Source organism: Mobula birostris, chromosome 1, assembly GCF_030028105.1.
Source record: "Mobula birostris isolate sMobBir1 chromosome 1, sMobBir1.hap1, whole genome shotgun sequence".
In the NCBI taxonomy this organism is placed as follows: Eukaryota; Metazoa; Chordata; class Chondrichthyes; order Myliobatiformes; family Myliobatidae; genus Mobula; species Mobula birostris.
The window spans coordinates 156,111,325-156,136,125 of NC_092370.1; the positions used below are offsets into that span (position 1 = coordinate 156,111,325).

General features: G+C 40.5%; 1 protein-coding gene across 1 annotated transcript in view; it reads left to right on the forward strand.

The window, feature by feature from the left end:
* The window catches only part of exd1 (exonuclease 3'-5' domain containing 1), a 79,463-nt gene that overhangs the window by 24,731 nt on the left and 29,931 nt on the right, over positions 1 to 24,801 (forward strand). The window contains exons 4-5 of the mRNA XM_072275767.1: positions 14,280 to 14,344; positions 16,393 to 16,472. Coding sequence (XP_072131868.1) covers positions 14,280 to 14,344; positions 16,393 to 16,472 — 145 coding nt within the window. The remainder of the gene's footprint in view (positions 1 to 14,279; positions 14,345 to 16,392; positions 16,473 to 24,801) is intronic.

The following is a 24,801-nucleotide window of genomic DNA, read 5'->3' on the forward strand; positions in this document are numbered from 1 at the left end:
GCATAGAATTATATTTCACTAATGCTCCTTAAAACTTACCCATATGCCTATCCTACACTGTCAGCCAATGCTTCAGCATCCTTTTCACATTCTTCCCTATTTTAGCCTTTATGTGTGTGACATCAGAGTTGTTGAGCAGAATTCCTTGACCCAGCGCCTGGTCATTTTCAGCAGTCGTCTATTCAGCTGTACTCCTTACTCTCTTGGCATTCCTCAGCTACCAAAGCAAACATCAGACACCCACAATAGAACACAGATGACTTCTTTCATGCAGTTGCAAGCAGAAAACTGGGAACTATAACGTAGATTTCCCCCCCCCACCCTCCTCTATCATCTCTGATACAATTTGGAAGCCAGAGTGACAGCAACTGACTGTGAAACCCTTCACCTTTGGATCCATCTAGTTTGAAGAGCTGGAGAATGTGATTGGGTGGTAGGGATAGCAGAAGTGAACATTCCTTCATATAATCTATATTGTGTCCGTCTGTACCAACTGGAAAGCAGTCTACTGCAGCTCCAGATCTTTTGTCTTGCATTTTCTCCCCGTGGCTAAGTGGGTTTTTACCTGGTGGTCTGGTTTCCTCCAATATCCAAATAATGTACTGTTGGATCAATTGGCCACTGCTTTATTGCAAATTAATACAGTGGATTCTAGATAATTGGGCTGTGGGTTAATCGGGTCAGCCGCTTATTTGGGGCAACTCTTAAAGAACAAACACTAATCGAGAAAATAACCAGGATTTCCTTTGCTTATTTGGACACCATGCCGCTTAATTGGATCAGGAGAACAGAAAAATAGAAAACCTATAGCACAATACAGGCCCTTCGGCCCACAAAGTTGTACCGAATATGTCCCTACCTTAGAAATTACTAGGGTTACCCATAGCCCTCTATTTTTCTAAGCTCCATGTACCTATCCAAAAGTCTTTTAAAAGACCCTGTCGATTCCGCCTCCACCTCCGTTGCCAGCAGCCCATTCGGCGCACTCACCACTCTCTGCGTTTTTTAAAAGAAACCAAACAGCAACAACAACTTACCCCTGACATCTCCTCTGTACCTTCGCCTCTCATCCTCCTTCGCTCCAAGGAGAAAAGACAGAGTTCACTCAACCTGTCTTCATAAGGCATGCTCCCCAATCCAGGCAACATCCCTGTAAATCTCCTCTGCACCTTTTCTCTAGTTTCCCCATCCTTCCTGCAGTGAGGTGGCCAGAACTGAGCATAGTACACTCCAAGTGAGGTCTGACCAGGGTCATGTATAGCTGCAACATTATCTCTCGGCTCCTAAATTCAATTCCACGATTGATGAAGGACAATGCACCATATGCCTTCTTAACCACAGAGTCGACCTGCGCAGCTGCTTTGAGTGTCCTATGGACTTGGACCCCAAGATCCCTCTGATCCTCCACACTGCCAAGAGTCTTACCATTAATACTATATTCTGCCATCATATTTGACCTACCAAAATGAACCACTTCACACTTATCTGGATTGAACTCCATCTGCCACTTCTCAGCCCAGTTTTGCATCCTATCAATGTCCCACTGTAACCTCTGACAGCCCTCAACACTATCCACAACACACCCAACCTTTGTGCCATCAGCAAATTTACTAATCCATCCCTCCACTTCCTCATCCAGGTCATTTATAAAAATCACAAAGAGTAGGGGTCCCAGAACAGATCCCTGAGGCACACCACTGGTCACTGACCTCCATGCAGAATATGACCCATCTACAACCACACTTTGCCTTCTGTAGGCAAGCCATTTCTGGATCCACAAAGCAATGTCCCCTTGGATCCCATGCCTCCTTACTTTCTCAATAAGCTTGGCATGGGGTACCTTATCAAATGCCTTGCTGAAATCCATATACACTACATCTACTGCTCTTCCTTCATCAACCTGTTTAGTCACATCCTCAAAAAAATTCAATCAGGCTCGTAAGCATGACCTGCCCTTGACAAAGCCATGCTGACTATTCCTAATAATATTATGCCTCTCCAAATGTTCATAAATCCTGCCTCTCAGGATCTTCTCCATCAACTTACCAACCACTGAAGTAAGACTCACTGGTCTATAAATTCCTGGGCTATCTCTGCTCCCTTTCTTGAATAAGGGAACAACATCCGCAACCCTCCAATCCTCTGGAACCTCTCACGTCCCCATTGATAATGCAAAGATCATCACCAGAATCTCAACAATCTCCTCCCTCACTTCCCACAGTAGCCTGGGGTACATCTCATCTGGTCCCAGCGACTTGTCCAACTTCATGCTTTCCAAAAGCTCCAGCACATCCTCTTTCTTAATATCTACATGCTCAAGCTTTTCAGTCTGCTGCAAGTCATCCCTACAATCGCTAAGCTCCTTTTCCATAGTGAATACTGAAGTAAAGTATTCATTAAGTACCTCTGCTATTTCCTCCGGTTCCATACACACTTGATAGGTCCTATTCCTTCACGCCTTATCCTCTTGCTCTTCACATACTTGTAGAATGCCTTGGGGTTTTCCTTAATCTGCCCGCCAAGGCCTTCTCATGGCCCCTTCTGGCTCTCCTAATTTCCTCCTTAAGCTTCTTCCTGTTAGCCTAATAATCTTCTAGACCTCTAACATTACCTAGCTCTCTGACCCTTTTGTAAGCTTTTCTTTTCTTCTTGACTAGATTTATTACAGCCTTTGTACACCACGGTTCTGGTACCCTACCGTAATTTCCCTGTCTATTTGGATCATACCTATGCAGAACTCCACACAAATATCCCTTGAATATTTGCCACATTTCTTCTGTACCTTTCCCTGAGAATATCTTTTCCCAATTTAAGCTTCCAAGTTCCTGCCTGATAGCCTCATAATTCCCCTTACTCCAATTAAACGCTTTTCTAACTTGTTTGTTCCACTCTCCATTGCTATTTTGAATTGTGATCTCTATCTCCAAAATGCACTCCCACTGAGATAGCTGACACCTGACCAGGTTCATTTCCCAATACCAAATCAAGTACAGTCTCTCCTCTTGTAGGCTTATCTACATATTGTGTCAAGAAACCTTCCTGAACACACCTAACAAACTCCAGCCCATCTAAACCCCTTGCCAGAGGCACCGCCACTGATGCTGTCTCTTCCCCCCCACCCCCAACAAAAGACTGAATGTTGCTGAATAGTTTCTAACTAGCATCAGTAGTGTCCTGGTGTGCTTAGAGTGAACAGTTTTAAAATAGCATCAGATGTGCATGTTTGTCTTCAAACAGCAGTGATTCTTGCACTGACAGTTGGTGAGCGATAAGCAGTAGGGTAATTCAGAACCATTTTCATTTTGCTCACGGTGGTTTCAAGCATTCAGGTTTGGAGATGCCAGAAACAGCTGGGAGTGAAAATGAAACATTTTTGCTGCTTCAAGTTAAGCGCTATAGGTATATTTGTAGGTATTGACAATCATCTTGAATGTTACAAAGGAAATAAATATTTGGAAATAAATAATTGTCAAAAACATTGTTATGAAGGCAGTTCATTATCTACACTAGGTATCTGTGCTGACTTTGTTCATTTACTGTCAATCAAAAGAACACGGCAGTGTACCCTGGATGAATTCTGTTGATAGCTGTAAGAAACTAATACTGTTTTATGGTACTGTAGTAGTATTGGTTGTGTTCTAATTTGTTCTGTTTCATTTAAATACATAATTTGTTACTCAGTTAAATGGTAATTGTCTTTTTTATATTTTAACTATTTCCATGAAATTTCAGCTAATTGGGGTGGACCTTTAGTTGGGCCAAAATGTACTAGTTCTGATGTGTCCCAATTAACTAGAATCCACTGTGTATGGGAAGTTAATTGATAAGTGAGTCAGAATAAGTTGGAGGACTGCAAGTAAAGGGAGTAGGACTGGGATTTTAAAAACGCAAACAACAGGAATTCTGCAGACGCTGGAAATTCAAGCAACACACATCAAAGTTGCTGGTGAATGCAGCAGGCCAGGCAGCATCTCTAGGAAGAGGTACAGTCGACTGTACCTCTTCCTAGAGATGCTGCCTGGCCTGCTGCGTTCACCAGCAACTTTGATGTGTGTTGCTAGGACTGGGATTGCTTTCTTCTCTGTCACAGTGAGACCATGACAAAAGTGCTATTGGCAAATGGCATTGCTGCACACTCAAAATGCTTTCAGACACCAGCCAGTCTGTTTCCAGCAGAATTAAGTGTAGAGTGGTTGACTAACCCTTTCATCTCATGGTCTTGCATTAAATATGCTGTGAAAATGTCTTCTGTAAGAGACCAATTTTTAGCTTTTCTAACTCAGTAAAACGCAATCTAATTTAGAATGCCAAGTGCGCATTGAATAATAGATAACCACTCGGGTGTGTGTGCAGCTAGAAATGTTAACTCAAGATTGTGAACTGTACTCTTCTCACCAAGTAACAGCTTTTTCAGAATTTGCTCGTTGAAATATTAAACTTTCAAATCTCTTTCTAGCTCTTCCTTCAGTTAGTCCTGACGAAGGGTCTCGGCCCGAAACGTCGACTGTACCTCTTCCTAGAGATGCTGCCTGGCCTGCTGTGTTCACCAGCAACTTTGTGTGTAAATTGTATCATGTACTGCTTAAAATGCAACCATCACATTGAGGGGGTGAAAGTGAAGCTAAGTAAATAGAAATCTGTTATCCAGAAGGATCTTTGACCTGAACCATTAACTTGTGTTTTTGTTTCTGCAAATGCCATGTGACCCATTCAGTGTTTAAGCATTTTCTGTTATTGATAACATGGTGTAACATTTCTTGTGGCCTGTTACTAGACAGTTTAGTAAGAGACAGTTGAGCACAGCACCCATCAGAGCTTTAAGGACAAGTCACATCTGATTAATTGAAATCATTAGCAAGATAAATAAGGAATAAATGATGAAATATATTGCCTAAAAGGTGACTGGAGCATTCAGTGAGATTCAGACAAGTTTATTAATAGAAATTAGAACAGATTGGAAATTGGACTTTTAAATCGGAAATGGTGGAAGCAAGGGGTTAATCTTCCGATTATGCATGTGAGATGTGTTCAAGTCAGGTTTGTCATTTGACTATATACATGTATATGTCATATGTAACCATATAATGTTCATAGGAACTAGGAAACGTTTCTCTGAACCAGGATGTGAAGTAGTACACTTAACACACATTACACATGGTAACTAATGAAGGTAAAGATAAAATCTACAGATGAATCATGCATAAATAACAAACTGAAGTGCATTAATATTAAACATTGTAAGGTACAGAACAGATTAACCAGTGACACTTCGAATACGATACGGCGTGAAGTCTAGAAGCCTGGGGGAAGAAATGTTTTCCCATCCTGACTGTTCCTGTTTTTATGCATCAGAGTCTCTTGCCTAAAGGTAGAAAGTCAGAGGATGCTGGATGGATGGGTGGGATCCCTAATAATATTAAGGGCCGTGCATATGCAGCACTTCTGATAAATGTTCCAACGGATGGTAGGGAGATGCTTATGATCCTCTTAGCTGTTCTCAGTCCTTTGCAGGGACTTGTGGTCAGATGCTTGGCTGCTCCTGTACCATAAGACTATCAAGATATAGGAGCATCAAGCCTGCTCCAGCAGTTCATCGTGCCTGATCCAATTTTCCCCTCTGCCCCAATCACCTGACTTCTCCCCATATCCCTTCATGCCCTGACCAATCAGGAATCTGTCAACCTCTGCCTTCAATATACAGTGCCAATAAAAAGTATTCACTGCCCCCTCCCACACCCAGAAGTTTTCACGTTTATTGTTTTACAGTATTGAATCACAGTGGGACTTAATTTGGCTTATTTTAACACTGATCAACAGAAAAAGACTTCCAAGTCAAAGTGAAAACAGATTTCTGCAAAGTGATCTAAATTACAATTATAAAACAAAATAATTGATTGCATAAGTATTCACCCCCTTCAAGTCAGTATTTAGTAGGAGCACCTTTGGCAGCAATTACAGCCTTGAGTCTGTGTTGGTAGGTCTCATCAGCTTTGCATATCTGGACACTGCAGTTTTTCCCCATTCTTTCCAAAACTGCTCAAGCTCTGTCAGATTGCATGGGGATTGTGAGTGAACAGTCCTTTTCAAGTCCAGCCACAAATTCTCAATTGGATTGCGGTCTGAACTCTGACTTGGCCACTCCAGGACATCAACTTTGTTGTTTTTGAGCCATTCTTGTGTAGCTTTGCCTTAATGCTTGGGATTATTGTCTGGCTAGAAAACAAATCTTCTCCCAAGTCACAGTTCTCTTACTGCATCAGGATTTCCCTGCATTGTACTGCATTCAATTTACCCTCTACCTTCACAAACCTTCCAGGGCCTGCTGCAGTGAAGTTTTCCTGCGGCTTATTTGCCCATTCTCCTTATGAAGTCCTTCTGTAGCCCCTCTACTCCCTCAAAACTACCTGCTCCTCCACTTATCCTCTTGCCATCTGCAAACTTTGCAACAAAGCCATCAATTCCATCATCCAAATCAATGACGTATAACAAAAAAAGAATCTGATCCAACACAGACCCCCCCCTCACCCCCCCCATGGAACACCATGAGTCACTGGGAGCCAGCCAGAAAAGGCTCCCTTTATTCCCACTCTTTGACTTCTGCCAATTAGCTACTGCTTTATTGATGCTAGAATCTTTCCTGTAATACATTGGGCTCGTAACATGTTTAGCAGCTTCATGTGTACCTTGTCAAAGGCCTTCTGAAAATCCAAGTACACAATTTCAACCAATTCTCCATTGTCTATCCTGCTTGTTGTTTCTTAAAAGAATTCTAGCAAGTTGGTCAGGCAAGATTTTCCCTTGAGGAAACCATACTAACCATGGCCTATTTTATCATGTGCCTCCAAGTACCCTGAGATTTCATCCTTGGTAATCAACTTCAACAACTTACCAACCATTGAGGTCAGACTAACTTGCCTGTAGTTTCGTTTCCTTCTGCCTCTCCCTTCTTGAAGAGTGAGTGGAGTGACGTTTGCAATTTTCCAGTCTTTTTGAACCATTCCAGAATTTAGTGATTCTTGAAAGATCATTACTAATGCCTTCACGATCTCTTCAGTCACCTCTTTCAGAACTCTAGGGTGGACACTATCTGGTTCAGGTGACTTATCTACCTTCAGGTCTTTCAGTTTCCCAAGAACCTTCTCTCTAGTAATGGTAACTTCACACACTTAATGCCCCGACACCTGGCTCTTCCATCATACTGCTATTGTCTTCCACAGTGAAGACTGTTGCAAAATACAGGTATCCTCCCGCTTTCCAAACGTTGGCTTTGTGACATTTCACTTTTACGAAAGACCTACATTAGTACCTGTTTGCGCTAACCGAAAGAGGATTTTCGCTTTTATGAAAAAAGGCGCCTGCTTTAAACTTGTGTTTACCCCGAGAAAGACTACCATGATCATAAAGCCTTGCGCGGACAGGTGTGTGCGCATGTGTGTACGTGCCAGTTTTTTTCTACAATTCAGTTTTGGCTCAGTCTTCTGGATTCTGGTAAGTGAAACTACACTGTACATACATTATTTCTATTTTATATAGGCTGTGTATTTATCATATCATTCCTACTTTTACTATATGTTAGTGTTATTTTAGGTTTTATGTGCTGTTTGGTATGATTTGGTAGATTATTTTTTTGGGTCTGGGAACGCTCAAAAATTTTCCCCATATAAATTAATGGTAATTGCTTCTGTGCTTTACGCCGTTTCAGTTTACGAACGGTTTCATAGGAACGCTCTACCTTCGGATAGCGGGGGAAACCTGTACTTAATCAGTTCATCCGCCATTAAGTTGTCCCCTATTACTACATCTAAAGCATCATTTTCCAGCAGTCTAATATCCTCTCTTACCTCTTTTACACTTTGTTTCTGAAGAAACTTTTGGTAATTTCTTTAGTATTATTGACTCGCTTATTTTCATATTCCACCTTTCCCTTAATGACTTCTTGTTTCCTCCTGTTGGTTTTTAAAAGCTTCCCAATCCTCTAACTTCCCACTAATTTTTGTTCTATCATTGCCCTTTTTGGCTTTTATGTTGGCTTTGATGACTTTTGTTAGCCATGGTGGTGTCATCTTTCCTTCAGAATACCTCTTCCATCTTTGGGATGTATATATCCTGTGCCTTCAAGATTGCTTCCAGAAATTCCAGCTATTGCTGCTCTGCCATCATCCTTGCCAGTGTTCTCTTCCAGTCAATTCTGGCCAACTCCTCTCTCATGCCTTTGTAATTCCCTTTACTCCACTGTAATACTGATACATCTGACTTTAGCCTCTCCTCAAAATTCAGAGTGAATTCAATCTTTAGTTTTCTAATCAATTCTGGTTCATTGCGTATCACCCCATCCAGAATAGCTGATCCTCTGGTGGGGTCAATCGTGAGCTGCTCTAAAAAGCCATCTCATAGGCACTCTAGAAATTCCCCCTCCTGGAATCCAGCACGAACCTGATTTTCCCAATCTCCTTGCATATTGAAATCCCCCATGACGATTGTAACATTACCCTTTAGGCATGCATTTTCTACTTCCCATTGTAATTTGTAGACCACATCCTTTCTACTGTTTGGGGGTCTGTTTCCAACTCCCAACAGGGTTTTTTTTTAACCCTTGCAGTTCCTTCGCTCTAGCCACCGTGATTCAACACCTTCCAACCCTATGTCACCCCTTTCTGATGATTTGATTTCATTTTTTGTCAACAGAGTAACACCACCCCTTCTGCCTTCCTGTCGGTCCTTTTTGATACAATGTGTATCCTTGGACATTAAGCTTACAGCTGCAATATTTCACCTATGATTCAGTGATGCTTACTACATCATATCTGCAACTGTGCTGCAAGTTCATCTACATTATTCTGTATATTGCACAATTTGAAACATTCCTGTATTCACCCTTTTTGATTTTGTCTGTCTTTTAAGTTGCAACTCATCCTGTTGACTGTAATTTGCTGTATCAACAGCTTCCCCTCACTACACGTTTCCTCTAAACCAGCTGCTCCATCTTTAGTGCTATTATCCACCTTTCCTACGATGATGCTTGCATTGAAATATAGTAAACTCAGGACACTAGTTGCACCCAGGCTCAACCTTCTCATTCCTAATTTTGTCTGAGGTCTTACCAACATCTGCCACCATAACCTCTCCACTAACTGTTCTGGCACTCTGGTTCCCATCCCATGCAACTCCAGGTTAAACCCCGTCGTGCAGCATTAGCAAACCTTCCGCTAGGATATTAGTTCTCCTCCAGTTCAGGTGCAAGCTGTCCCTTCTGTATAGGTCCCAGCTTCCCCGGAGGAGAGCTCAATGATCCAAAATTCTTATGCCCTCCCGCCTACACCAACTTCTTAATCACATATTGAAACTGTATAATTTTCCTCGTTCTGGCTTCACTAGCAAGTGGTATGGATAACATTCCTGAGATCACGACCCTGGAGGTCCTAAACTTTTAACTTAGCACCCAACTCCCTGAACTCACTTTACAGAATCTCGTTACTCATCCTACCTGTGTCATTGATACCTGCATGGACCATGACTTCTGGCTGTTCACCTTCCCACTTAAGAAAACTGAGGACTCAATCCGAGATATCCCAAACCCTGGCACCCAGGAGGCAACATGCCATCGGAGAATCTTGTTCTCTCCCACAGAACCTCCTGTCCATTCCCCTAACTAACAAATACCCTATCACCACAGTGTGCCCCCTCTCTCTTTGTTCTTCTCTCCCCCCACCCCACTACCCTTATAAGTCACGAAGGCAACTTCAGTGCCAGAGACTCGACCATTGTGACTTTGGGTCATTCATTCTCTGTCTCTCTTCACCCCCCAACCCCCACCCCCAACAGTATCCAATGTGATCTACCTGTTGTTGAGAGGGGTGACCACGGGGGTACTCTTCCCTGGCTCCTAAACCCCTTTCCTGATGGTCACACAATTTCCTGTGTCCTGCTCCTTCGGTGTAACTACCTCACCATATGTTCTATATATCACCCCCTCACACTCCCGAATGATCCAGAGTTCATCTAGTTCCAGCTCCAACTCCTTAACACAATTTGTTGGAAGCTGCAGCTACATATATTTCTTGTAGTTGTAGTTCGATGAAGCCTCAAGATCATCACTCTGACTCTGTCCTCTCCAACAATGGCCGTTGCACTTGCCCCTGCCTTCGTTTAATTTGCTTTTGGTAATCAATCCCAAATGCTGATTGGTCACTGGTCAACACTTGTTTTTCACTGTACTGACCTGCTGCTGCCTTTTACCTTCAGGCAGTGGACCTGATTGAAGATCCCTCCTCTCAAAACTTCCGATGTCCAGATTGGTCAATGGATATACCAGATGAATATGCAAGTTGTCAAAGCATTCTGAATGGTGCTTTTGTAAAACACAGTTAAAATATTGGGGTGGGGGGAGCTTTGCTTACCTCAATCTTAAGAAGTGGAAGTGTTGCTGTGCCACCTTGTTCTGGGAGGTGATATTAAGGGACCAGATGAGGTCATCTGTGATGTGAACTCCCAGGAACTTGGTGCACTTAACTCTCTCTCTGCAGGAGCCATGTATTCACAGAGAAGGATGGTTCGTCTGCACCTTCCTAAGTCCACCTTCTCCATGTTCAGGCTTGGGTTGTTCTTCTCATACCAATCCAGCAGCCTCTCCACTTCCTCTCTGTATTCCATCTCGTTGTCATTTTTAATGAGGCCAACCACTGTTGTGTCATCCACAAACTTGATGGCATGTTTTGACAGCCAGGCAGCTGGGGAATACAAGGGTGAAGATTGCTGAGGTCTTGACAAAGATTTTCAAACCAATGTTGGTTGTGGATGAAGTCCCAAATGACTAGAGGGCAACAAATATGGTATCCTTATTCAAAAAAAAGCAACAGGGATGAGCCAGGTCATGACAGACTTGTGAGTCTAATGGTAGCAAAGTTCAGGGAAAGTATTCTCAAGGGCAGAATTAATTTTATCTTTTGAAAGATGTCATGTTTTTTTCAGCAGTTGACTGACTATTGAAATTTTCAAAGAAATAACAATATATGAATATGGTCTGTGTGGTTAGAGACTTAAGTTGGACCTTTATCAAGATCCCAGATAGGACAATAGTGCAAGTTTTGGAGCCCATGGGATGACAGTGAGGTTACAGAGGGTGATGGTAAAGGATTTATTATTAGAAGTCTGTGACAAGTGGTGTGCCACAGTAATCAATGGTGGGACCCATATTGTTTGTTATATATGTTAATAACTTGGATATGAATGTAAGAGATGTGACGAGTAAGTTTGCAGTTGGCATGAAAACTGGAGGTGGTGTTAGTGTGCAAAATAGTTGTACACTATCAGGCAATATTGATTGGTTGGTAAGATAGGCAGGCAATGAAAGGTAGGTGGAATTTAATCCTGATAGTGTGAGGTGTGGCCTGGAAGACCAGCACTCTTCAGGATGCCAGATTTTCCTGGCTGTGGAGAGGGGCTGATTCAAGGGTGGCGCTTCCGCCTGATGTGTCGTGGAAGTACACAGAAGATCGGAAGCAGCGAGCTGGCTGTGTGCCCAGAAACCCGAGTTCTTTGGGCACAGCTCGGAAGAAGTGACGCAACAGACTTTTAACATCATAAATCGGCGAATTGCTTGTTATGTCTCCCCTCTTACTGTGAAATTTATTGATGTTTTGCTGCACACGAGTGTTGAGTGGGGAGCGCCAATGTTTTTTTTGCTTGTGGGGGGGGGGGGTTTGTTGCCTTGCTGCTGTTTATGCACTGGAGGGGGGAGTTGGGGGCTTTAGGGTTCTAACATTTAACTGTCATTCATTCTTTGGGACACTTCTCTGTTTTTGTGGGTGTTTGCAAAGAAAAAGAATTTCAGGATGTATATTGTTTACATTTCCCTAACATTAAATGTACCTATTGACATATTTCGGACCATTATTAAGGGGTTTTTTTTGTGTACCATACTCTGCCAGAGCCTCGGCGACCACTTTTTCAAGTGGTTGTCTTGGAGGAAAGATCCTGTGAGTGGTCACCCATGTCCTTCTCACAGCGCACTTTTTTCTTACAAGGCCGAGTTGTGAGCTCGACACTCAACCCGGCATGAATGGAAAGCGTGCCTGGAGGCGGCCTGACTGGATTCGAACTCAGGAACTTTCGCTCTGGAGTCCGGCACTGATGTCACTGCGCCACCAGCCGGGTTTTTATTAAGGTTGGGACATCCATAATAAATGGTCAAGCCCTTTCCAATACTGAGCAACAGAGAGTCCTCTGGGTGTTTGACTGTAAGAATGCCTAAAAATGGTGAACAAGGGGACGGTGCTGCAACTGTGCAAGGTATTACTGAGGCCACGGCTAGAGCACTGTATGCAATTCCGATCTCCTTACTTCAGGAAGGATATACTGGTTTTGGAGGCAGTGCAGAGAAAGTTCACAGGGTTGATTGTGGCGATGGGGTTAGTCTATGAGGAGAGATTGATTTACCTGAGACTATTCTCACTGGAATTCAGGGAAATGAGAGAGAAGAAACACAAAATTTTGAAAGGGATAAATAAGATGGAGGCAGGAAGGTTGTTACGCCAGTAAGTGAGACCAGAACTGAAATTTGCATCAAAATTCGGGGGAATAGATTTAGGACAGAGAGACATGAACCTGTGGAATTTTCTGCCTAAGGAAGCAGTAGAGCCTACCTCATTAAGTGTATTTAAGACACAGATGGATTTTTTCCATAATAGGAAGTTTAGAGTTCTGAGGAAAAGGCAGGTAGTTGGAACTGCTGTAATCACAGCTAGATCAGCCATGAGATAATTGAATGGTGAAACAGGCTCGACAGGCCAGATGACCTTCTCCTTTTTTTTTTCTTATCAACACTATCTTCTCAAGTGATGCCCACATCACATAAATGGGTTGTCTAAGAAACCAATGGCATGTTGGTCTTTATCTTAGGGGCAAGCAAACGGGAGTGAGTCATTTAGTTCTCCAGTGTTTGGATCTACCAATAGTAATGTGTGTGTTGGTAATTGAGATTCTTGAGGGGTATATCAGCTTTCAAACAAAGTGTAAGGTTCACAGTGACAACTGGCTTTAGGATTAATTTACAAAGACAAATTGTGCTAGCTTTAAGTTTAGAAGAATGATCTGATGAAGGTGTTCAAAAATGGAGTTCAGCATCACAGAAATGGGCCTTTTAGCCCATCATTTTCCTATCTATACTGATTCTATTTGTGTGTATTAGGGCTACAGGACCCTTCTGCTGGTGGACTTCAGCACAAAGGGATGTTATTATAAACCTAACACTAGGCTATTGAAGTAAGAAATCTGAAAAAACACATTCACACATAAGATGGAGGAGCTTTTAGGGATGAAATGTGGAGTCTAAACTTTGTCTATGATTACTCGTGTTAAATGTGAGGAATTGAATAACAAGGAACCCATGCTCATGTTCAATTTTAGCACCACCAACCTATAGCTAGTTTTCTCTTAGGTTTTCATTGGTTGAGGTTTCAGAGTATAGAGTAAAGACCGGACAACTGACTTAAAATTACCTTTGAACTCTTAGAATGCCAGACCAAGCTTGAAAGGCTGAATGACCTACTCATACAATGCTGGAGGAACTCAGCAGGCATCTATGGAAAAAGAGTACAGTGGACATTTTGGGCCAAGATCCTTTAGTACAGTCTTGCTGAAGGGTCTCAGCCTGAACCATTGACTATACTCTTTTCCATAGATGCTGCCTGTCCTGCTGAGTTCCTCCAGCATTGTGTGTGTGTTGCTCGGATTTCCTTTCCAGCATCTGCAGATTTTCTTGTTTGTGAATGGCCTACTTTAGGTTTCCAGACTATGACTGCGCCTGAGTTAAAGCAGGTGAATCTATTTGGCAGGATGTGAGGGGGTTGTAGATTCAAGTCCACACCAACAACATGCAAAAAAACCTCATTAATTTTTTTTTATTTATTCCACCCCAAAACAAGCCGTTTAAAAAACAATCCAGACGTTCATGGCATTTCCAAATCTCCTTTGTCTTCACAGGAACCAGTGGCTCATGCTAGCTATCCAAAATTAAATGACTCCCCATTTGTAACCAGGCCTGAGCTTGTCTTTTTCATTTATGTGACAGAGTTAGGCAATTCGGTTATAATAAAAGATTTATCAAAGCTACAAAGGCATGTGACAGTGAATTCCCATTTCTCAGGTTTTATTATTTTCTTCCTAAGTGAAATGAGAATAGATATGTAATTGGTATTGCATGTCCTCGAATGTTATTTGAAGAAAACAAAAGAGGAATCACTTCTTAATATCAGCTATTTTTCTTTATATTTTTACTGAAGTGATGAAAAGGGCAAACAGAAAGATACAGCTCCGGAGGAGGCACTTGGAGAGAAACATTTCCCAGGTACCTCAGATGACTCATTTTCTACTGCAATCTCTTCGTTTGGAACCTTCCATTCATTGAAAAAGTGTTTTGTTAGGCATAAAAAATCTGCATTTAGAAATTGTAGGAACATGAAAATTTGTTACTGTTAAAAAGAATGTCAAATAAGGTGTGAAAGCATAGAGGGGATGAGTCAAGTGACAAGCCACATAACTAAGCAGCAGTTATACTTTGTAATAGTGTTTTAAAGGTAAAAATTGGGAAATAGTATTTAAATAAAATGTCAAATGGAGCAGAGATGCAGAAAGCATTTGTGTAACTAGTCAGATGATTAAAGTAATAGTGCCTTTAAATTATTATAAAAGTTCTTATCTAGAATTAAAAAGGCAACAATATAATGTTGCCTGTTGGTGTGGTCTTTCATTGATTCTGTTATGGTTATTCTACAGATTTATTGAGTATGTGTGCAAGGAAATGAATCTCAGGATTGTATATGGCAACTGATAATAAATTTACTTTGAACTTTGGTTTTCAAGACCTTGGGCTGTCAATGGAATATTTTGTAAACTTTTTGTTACCTCCATGATAAGTACACAGTGGTTTCATTGGGATGTTGGTAAAAATACAAAATTAGATAGTAAGCAACTTGAAAAATGAAAGTTTTAGTGTTAACCTGAAGAGAAGGGTTAATTTTATGTTGGAGTACAGTAAAACTCAATAATTTGAGACCTTTGGTGTCGGTCTAACAGATTATCCAGACTATAGACATAATTCCTTTTAATACTCCAATATTTTTTCAGATGTTACACTATAGTATAACTTCTATAGTAAACATGTGACTTTATAGAGGCTACCAGAAATGAAACCAAGGGAGTTTGCAGAACAGGACCCCAGTGGGTTAAAGAGAGTGTGAAAACTGTGGCACTAGTGAGTTTAAAAGGAGTCCTGGAAACAGTGCTGTGGTGTCTTCAAAGAAATGCACATTAATTCAAAGGAAGTGTGAGAAATGGGGGAACCAATGAGTATAACATCAGTTGGAAAGCAGCATGGCTTAAAATAGTGTGGGAAACAGAGCCGCGGTGTGTTTAAAGGGAGTGTGGTAATTGGGGCCCTAGTTCATTTAAAGAGAGCGTAAGGAAACAAACCTGGTGTGTGAGATGTTGAGCCATCAGGGGTCCTGAACAATGAGATATCCACTTAGCTTTACTATAGTGGAATATTGTTTCCAATGCAGTGGCAATTTGGTAAGAAGTATGGAATATTGGCATAGTAAGAGTTGCTGGCTCAGGGTGCTGGTGACATGCATTCAATCCTGACTTCTCGTGTTGTCTCTGTGGAGTTCGTGCTTTCTATCTATCACCATGTGGGCTTCCTCTATGAACTCCATTTTCCTGCCTCATCCCAAAGGTGTACATATTGGAAGGTTAAATTGGCTCTAATATGTATGTCAATATTGGAAGCTGGGGAGAATTGATGGGAATATGGAGAGAATAACATACAAGGACAATTTGTAGGAGAATGGGATTGCTTTGTGATCTGGCATGAACTTGATGGGATGCCTAACCTCCTGTGTCATAGAGGACTATGGACCAAAAAGCCAAACTGAAGGACAATTTCCAAAAAAGGTGTTAAAATGAAGAGGGTTGAAGGTAAGAGATCAAGAATAAACTGGGTGATTTGTGAGAAGAAAAACATTAGTACAAATGAGATGTGTCAAATAATCTAGGACAGTCTATGAAGTCATTTGGGAATGTGTGAATTTTGTTGAATATGCATTGTTATTCGATAGAAATAAATAGTGGTGCTCTTTAATCAGGTTGTTCTGGATTGGCTAACTCTGTGGATCAAATTGGTTGATGATATAACAGTTTTCCCTAATTTAGAGTTTGTAGCTTTCAATAACTGTGCTTTGGTTGAAAAATAATGACATCAAAAGATATAAAAACTTGACAGTTACATCCTTTCTCTCTATAGATAGGTGTTGGTACATTTCAGAACATCCTTTCATGCATATTTACAAGTTCAGCTTTGTTATGTGCACATTTGCAATAAATGTTGATTTCTTTCAGATTCGGAATTTAAATATTTGGAACATGATGATTTGGAAATCATTGTCATTGACCAGTTACATCAGAAATTTGGTCCAGCAGTAAGTTCATTCATACAATATTATTGATTTTCCTTTTGAAAACAAGGGGATGTTAAATCTAATTGAATATGAAGTGGTTGTGCTACATTCAGCACTGATTATGTTGAAGGTGGTCTACACTGTTATTTGTACTAATTAGAAGAATCTGGAAAAGTTTGTCTTTTCCAGAGTACAAACCTCCCTTGGAGTTTTGCTATACTAAGGAACATTCATTATTCAGGCATCTTGGTCAGAACACCTTTCTTTATTAATTTTCAACCTTGAAGGTAAGCATATAGGTGCTTGCTTAACTTTGAAATATATCAGGGTTAAGCATGATTTGTTGTTTATGCTACCTGCATACTTTCCAGTTGGAGTCTTAAGATAGTGATCATGCCTAATAATACTGGCTGTTATTTGCTTTACTGCCTTGACCATTTTCACCTCTGTATTGCTGAAATCAATGGGCTTAAGATCAATGGTTATCAGGCAGCATTTCACATTTTCTACACTAACCTATGCAATACTACAGTGAGCTAAGAGGTCAACTGGTTGAGGCTGTTGAATGTTTTTTGGCAAAATCTGTCAGAATTTATGTGTATACCTATTTAATTTTCTTTTCATCTCTCTGGCCTATCCATGGTGTTTTCTCTGAGAATATATCTTGTAACTCTGCCTTCACTTTGAAAGTCTAGCTGGTTACTTGAAAACCCATTAAGACTTCCCAATGCACGGCTAACACTGATAATTGATTCCATCGATTTCCCATCCTATCAGAAAAATAAGCTTACATTTCTGTTTATTTGCTCAAAATTTGTAACTAATTCTGTCAATAAAGCTAATCTTGGACTAACTTGATCAAATATTAAATAGGTTTCATCATTGATCACTTTTCCTCTTTGTTTTAATATACCTGAAAGAGAACACAAGCTAAAGTAGAACTCTGATCATGCGCTGTCTGACTGTTTGAAAATCCCAATGTTTCTGCGTCAGGCCCACTAGGTGGTGTTTGCTGTATACTGTACCTTCCCACTTGCTGGGGCCCTGGTTCCCTCCCTCACTGGAGTTTTACTTTTCTTCCCCTTAGATCACTTGTATAGCCTTAGTTTACAGATGCTCATGGCAATCAGGAATTCATGCACTGAGCAAAAGAATTACCAGCCATTGGACTCTCAAGATGTTTCAGCTGTACATATACAGATATTGTACAATTGACGAACTCCTTCTGAATTAAGAATGGTTGTTTATAGAGCCACAGCACACAAGCAGGCTCTTTGACCTACCAAATCTGTGCCTACCATCAAGTACTCATTTCCACTAATCCTGCACCATTTATTCCCCACTATATTCGGATCATTTACCCCCCCCTCCCCCAATTCAACCACTCATCTGCACACTAGTGGCAATTAAGAGTAACTATTTAACTACCTAAGAAACCAAATCTCAGTTAACTGAGAAAATGAATCTCAGAGTAATGTATAGTGACATTTCGTACACAAGCCGTCTGGACACAAGCTGGGGTCTGATCAGCCCCAGCTGGTCACCTGGAGGAGGTTGTATGATGTTGAAAGACCCGAAACACCCGATGATTCCAGGAACATCACTGAAGATGTGTCCAGAAGCATCAATAGATGTATGTACACAGTAACTACCTAAGAAACCAAATCTCAGTTAACTGAGAAAATGAATCTCAGAGTAATGTATGGTGACATTTCGTACTTTAATTGTAAGTTTACTTGAAACCAGCCCACACACTTTTGGGATGTGGAAGAGGTAAACTAGAGCACCTTGACAAAGTCGCATAATGATGGAGAGAATATGTAACTCCTCACAGCACCAAAGGTTCTAGTTGAACCTATTATCTGTACCATTATACTACCTGGTTTATCCTGTTGGTGGAAATGCTCTATAATGGAAGTATAATTCGGGATTTCAAATGCAGATGAGCTTTGGGATGTAAAGTGATGATTGCAATCCAGTCCATGTCTTTTATAGAAAGTAGCCACCATGATAAGTTCTGGTGGCATTTAAAGTAAATATATTATCAAAAGTACATGTACATCATATACAACCCTGACATTCATTTTCTTGTGGATATACTCAATAAATCTATAGAACAATAACCATAAAAGAATCAATAAAAGACCACCCCACTTGGGCCTTCAACCAGAGTGCAGAAGACAACTAAAACTACGCAAATACAAAAAGAAAGAATTAATAATAAATTAAGAAATAAAGTATCAAGAACATAGAGATGAAGAGTCCTTGAAAGTGAGACCATCAGTTGTAGCTGTCTATAAACCTGGTGATGTGAGCCCTGAGGCTCCTGCACCTTCCTGGTGGCAGCAGTGAGAAGAGTCCTGGGTGGTGGGGGTTCCTGATGAAGGATTCTGCTTTCCTGCGACAGCAATTTGTGTTGATGTGCTCAGTGGTTGAGAGAAGTCAGGAAAATGGGGGTTGAGATGGATACTAAGTCGACCATAATGGAACAGACTGGATGGACTGAATGGCCTGATTCTGCTCCTATGTCTATGGTCTTGTACTTCTACTCCTGTCTCGGTCCAAAGCTACAGTAAGGTGCAGGGAGTTATGGTTGCTGTCTCCAAAATGCTCACCCACTGAGAGAGATGTTGCCTGACCAGGTTCATTGCTTATTACCAGATGCAGTATGGCCTCTTCTCATCAACTTGTCTATATATTATGTCAAAATCCCTTTCTGGACACATCTGGATCTGCCTCCAAATTTGTTACCGAGTATACTTGTTGACCTTGCCAACAATGCTTTTGAAATAAAGAAGTTGCAGTTTTATTTCATTAACAAAGTTAAGGGGCAGTAGCTCAAAATAACCAGGTTTTTCATTAGTATCTTTTTGTGGGGTTCAGTAAATTTGATTTGCATTATATTAATAAAAAAGCCGTCCACAGATTACTTGAAGTGAGTTGCAATTGACTGAGATGACTCATTTGCTTCTGTTTAAGCTTGCTGCACTGTTGCCTTGAAGATGTACTGAAGGACATGGGGGCAGTGCTGGTATGTATGTCATAAAACATGATTAGAAGGTGCCCTGAGAGTTCCTGTTCAATCTTGTCAATAAAAATAGATTCCATTTGTATGGTGTCATTACATGGGATGTTCTATATGAGCAATTTGCATATAACAAGGTCATAGTTTGGTCAAAATGATAGATTTCTGGTGAGGTAGATGGAGGAAAGGAATGGCTGAAGTCTCTTCCATATGATGGTGAGGTGAGGGAATGGGGTGCATAAGAGAAACTGAAGATCTGGAATGTGATTTAGGGTAAAAAAAATGGTCTGGAAAAAGTGGCATCTTGCAAAGGAATGAAATTAATCTCAAGGTTTTAAATCTGAGACTTGAGGGAATGGGGTGGATTATATTAATAGATTTAGATGAGAAAGGTGACAACCCTCAGATGGAACATAAGTGCCTAGGCTGAATGATCTGTTTATGTACTATGATTTTCTGTATTTATAGGATTACAATCAGTTTTTTGGCTAAATTGGTGTTGTATAGTAAGAGAGAATGATACATGGTTAAATGTAGCTTGGAAAAGCAATAGCTCCTTCAGCCCCTTGAGTCTGCTTTGCCACTCATTCATTTTAACTGCATTTTTTACATCTTTAGTATTTTCCATTCATGGCATTCCCTTACCAACATTGATGTTTCATATTTTTGTACAACGTAGAGGCCAACTAACTCATTACACTCGGAGTAATCCCATCATTAATTCCCTTTCTGTCTCCCCCCCCCCCCACTCACTTGATACGCTATTTGTCCACTTATATTAGGGTTAATTTACTGTAATCAATTAACATACCAATCCAACACTTATGAGAGTGTGGGGTGTGGAACTGTTTGCTTTCTCATTTAGTAGTAGAAAGGTGAGAAAGCTGAGGATCCACAGACTTGTTGGGGACTATTTTAAGGAATAGCAATGTGTCCTTGCCAGTATTTATCCTCCAGTCAATGTCACTGAGAAAAGCAGGTAATCTGATTATTATCACATGGTTATTTAGAAGAATTCTCAGTGTATAATTTGGCTGTTGCGTTTCTTATAGAACACGAGTGGCTACATTTCAAAAATACTTCTTTAGTTTCAAATCATTTGAGGAGTTCTTGAAAAGCATAAAATAAAGGCAAAATTTTCACTCTTCAGAATGACGCGACCAGTCTTTCTGGAAAGTATTCAGGATTACAACAGCCTTTTAAATAGATACTGATTTCTTGATTTCATTCTTGAATGGCTCTTCTCTTATTGTAACACTTGCGTTCTTTGCTCTAACTTACCTCAGCAGAGTAAATACATTCGGTACTTTACCAATGTACTTTTTCAGTCACTCACTTATAGGAATTGATCTCCTGCTTACCACTCACTAAAGCTGAGGGTGAAAATCTGGAGATTATTTTAAAATATTTTTGAAAATTTATGAAGAAAATGCATGTATTTAAAATAACTTTTTTTTAAATGAAACAAATTGACATGAACATATCTACCTCCTGTTTATTAACCAGCAGTTTCTTGCCATCGGGCATCTTTTGAACTGCTTCGGGCACAGCCTGAGAGCTGGTTAGCCTGCAGAGGTTCACAATAGAAGAGAAGTACTGGAACAATCAGCAACACAGGCTCTGTCTCACCCTCCCTCTTTACTTGTCTCTAAGTCTAGTACGGTCTCTGCAGAATGCCACAAGGTCATTCCAGTTATTTGAATGAATCTTTGATCACTTTGAAGCATATTATGAAGCTGCATCTTGCATCTCTAAGTTACTGGGAGAAAATGAGATTGACATTGAGCTCAATCTTCATTACAGAATATTGTGACCTAATTACCGCCCTAATTTCTTCCTTAGATGTTTGCGAAGATTAGGTATGTCATCTAAAATTTTGACAAACTTCTGTAGATGTATGGTGAAGAACATATTGACTGATTGCATCACGGCCTGGTATGAAAACACCAATGCCCCTGAACGGAAAAGCTTACAAAAAATAGTGAAGATGGCTCTATTCATCACAGTCCTTCCCACCATTGAGCATACCTATACAGCGCTGTTGCAGGAAAGCAGCATCCATCATCAGGGACCCCCATCATCCAGTCCATGCTCTCTTCTTGCAACTACTATCAAGAAGGTGGTACAGGAGCCCCATGACCTGCACAAGTGGTTTCAGGAAGATATTACCACTCAGCAATCAGGCTCTTGAACCAAAGGGGATAAATTCACTGAATTTCACTGGCTGCATCATTTAGTTCCCAATGAACTGGATTCACTTTCAAGGACTCTTCATTTCACGTTCTCTATTTAGTGTTTGTTTTTTATGATTATTATTTCTTTTTTCTCTTGTATTTAAATAGTTTATCATTGCTTTTATTTTGGTCTGTGCTGTTAGGTGCTGTCTTTCATTGATTCTGTTGTGTTTCTCGTATTTACTGTGATTGCCTGCCATAAAATGAATCTCGGTGTTGTATATGGTGATGTACAGTGGTGCTAAAAAGTTTGTGCACCCTGTAGAATTTTCCCTATTTCTTCATAAATATGACCTAAAAGGTGATCTTCAAGTGAGTCTTAAGCTAGATAAAGAGAACCCATTTAAATAAATAACGCAAAACATTATACTTGTTCATTTATTTATTGAGAAAAATGATCCAATATTACATGCATTTATTGGAAAAAGTATGTGAACCTCTGGGGTAATGCCTTCTCCAAAAGCTATTTGGAGTCAGGTGTTCCAATCAATGAGATGAGATTGGAGGTGTGGGTTGTAGAGGTGCCCTGCCCTATAAAAGAAGACACAGTCAGGTTATTGACAGAGCCTGCACTTCTCAAGAAAGATCTGTTTATATGCACCACACCTCAATCAAAACAACTTTCAGAGGACCTTAGAAGAATTGTAGAGATAAATGAAGCTGGTAAAGGCTGCAAGAGCATTTCTAAAGGCCTGAGTGTTCATCAGTCTACAGTAAGAGAAATTGTCTACAAATGGAGGAAATTCAGTGCTGTTGCTACTCTTCCTAGGAGTGGGCATCCAGCAAAGATCACATCAAGAACACAATGTGCAATGCTAAAGAAGGTAAAAAAGAACCCAAGGTTAACAGCAAAAGACCTGAAGAAATCTCTGGAATTTGCTAAAGTCTCTGTTCAAATGTCCACTATAAGAAAAACACCAAACAAGAAGGTGTTCCTGGAAGGACCCCACGGAGGAAACTACTGCTCTCCATTTCTGCATGTCTCAAGTTTGCAGAAGACCACCTGGATGTTCTGCAATGCTTCTGGGACAATGTTCTGTGGACAGATGAAACGAAAGTTGCACTTTTTGGCAAAAATGCACAAAAGGGCACTGCACACCAACATCAAAACCACATCTCACATGTGAAGAATGGTGAAGAAGCATCATGGTTTGGGTCTGCTTTGCTGCCTCAGGGCCTCAACAGCTTGCAAGCGTTGAGGGAACAACAGGAGAATGCTAGGGTAGTAGTCTAACCTGAAGCTTAATAGAAGGTGGATATGCAGCAAGACAATGATCCAGAAGACAAGAGTAAATCAACAACAGAATGGTTTAAAAAGAAGAAAACTCGTGTTTTGGAATGGCCAAGTCAAAGTTCTGACCTTGATCCTATAGAAAAGTTATGAAAGGACCTGAAGCAATCAGTTCATGCAAGGAAGCCCACCAGAGTTGAAGCAGATTTGTATGGAGGAATGGCCTAAAATTCCTCCTAGCTGAAGTGCAGGACTAATCAACAGTTACCGGAAATGTTTGGTTGAAGCTATTGCTGTACAAGGGGGTCACATCAGAAAACAAAGGTTCACATACTTTTTCCAACAAATACATCAGAATCAAGTTTATTATCACCAGCATGAGTCGTGAAATTTATTAACTTAGCATAATATAATATTGGATTATTTTTCTCAATAAATAAATGAACAAGAATTAATGTTTTTGTGTTTATTTAATTGGGTTCTCTTATCTAGTTTTAAGACTTGCGTGAAGATCTGATCACATTTTAGGTCATATGCAGAAACTGAGAATGCTACAGGGTTCAGAAACTTTCGAGCACTACTATGTACTTTGATAAGTTTACTCTGAACTTTGAACTTTAAAAGTTCATTTTGTTCAATGCTATAATGGTTTCCATCTCTCTATCTGCTCATTGCCACATTACCAATTTAATTGCCTGTTTACTTATGCTCCAGCAGCAGAGGAGCTGAATCATTTATCTGTGCCTTTATTTTCAAACTTTCTCTTCACTCAAGTTTTCCATTCAATCAAAACTATGGCCTGCATCTTAAGTCTGCCTCATTCATCCACCACTTCCTGTACTTCCAGTGTACATTAGTTCTTGATCCATTAATCCTATTATTTAAAAAAAATCCTTGGTTTCAACCTGCTTCCTGTCTATAGCCTGCAAATCTGCACCCAGAAAGATCTCTCCTTTAATTCTAGTATTTCATTCAGCCTGTTTTGAACCATTAACAGCTGCCTAGATAACTCTTTTGAATTTCCTCTCTACCTATTTGCCTCTCTCTATTTTTTATATCCTACATTCCTGGCAGATGTAATAGCAGGTTTCATCTATCCTTTTATCTTTTATAATTTGTTGTCAGATTTGTTTGTTAGGATTCCCGTGAAATGCCTCAAGCCTATTTTCCCTTGGTAGAGCTGGAAGAAAAAAGTATAACATGTTTGAGCAGCATTCTGCAGCACGAGAAGATGACAAGCACTTTGAATCTAGACAGTTTTTATTGTCTGGAAATGTATTGCAGGATGTTAGAACATCATTGTGTGGCCTCTGTCCAATAACATTAAAAAGATAAGGTATGTGGGAGTAATCCATGTCCAAGTTACTTTTCGGGAAATAGATCCATGCAGGTACTGATTAAAGCTCTAATTGTAAGAACTGCTAAGATAGCACCTTGGGTTTAGCACCTGAAAACAATTAAATTTCTCCTGAGTGCACTTCCAGACAAGCCTCTCTTCTGCTGGAAAGCACCTGTTACTGACATAATGCTGCACTTAATCCTCCTGCTCTGGAATTTAAGTCTGAGTGATAGTAAGTTTGGCCAGAGGTTTCCTGCTTATTAGGTTATGCAATACACAGTGAGTAATGATCAAATTGCTGAAGTTGTGTGGAGTGTATTAGTAGTGTGATCACTTGAGTAAAGTATGATGTTCTCCCAAGAAGTTATTCCCTTAATGGAGAGTGCATATGCATGACTTTGTTTAATGTGGGGAGGTTGATGCATGGGCAGCCACCACAGAGTCCTTGACAGTTTAGGATCAGAGTCCAGTGGCATGGCATGCGAGACAACTGAGGTTTCTTCACTGCTTCAGCATCCTCC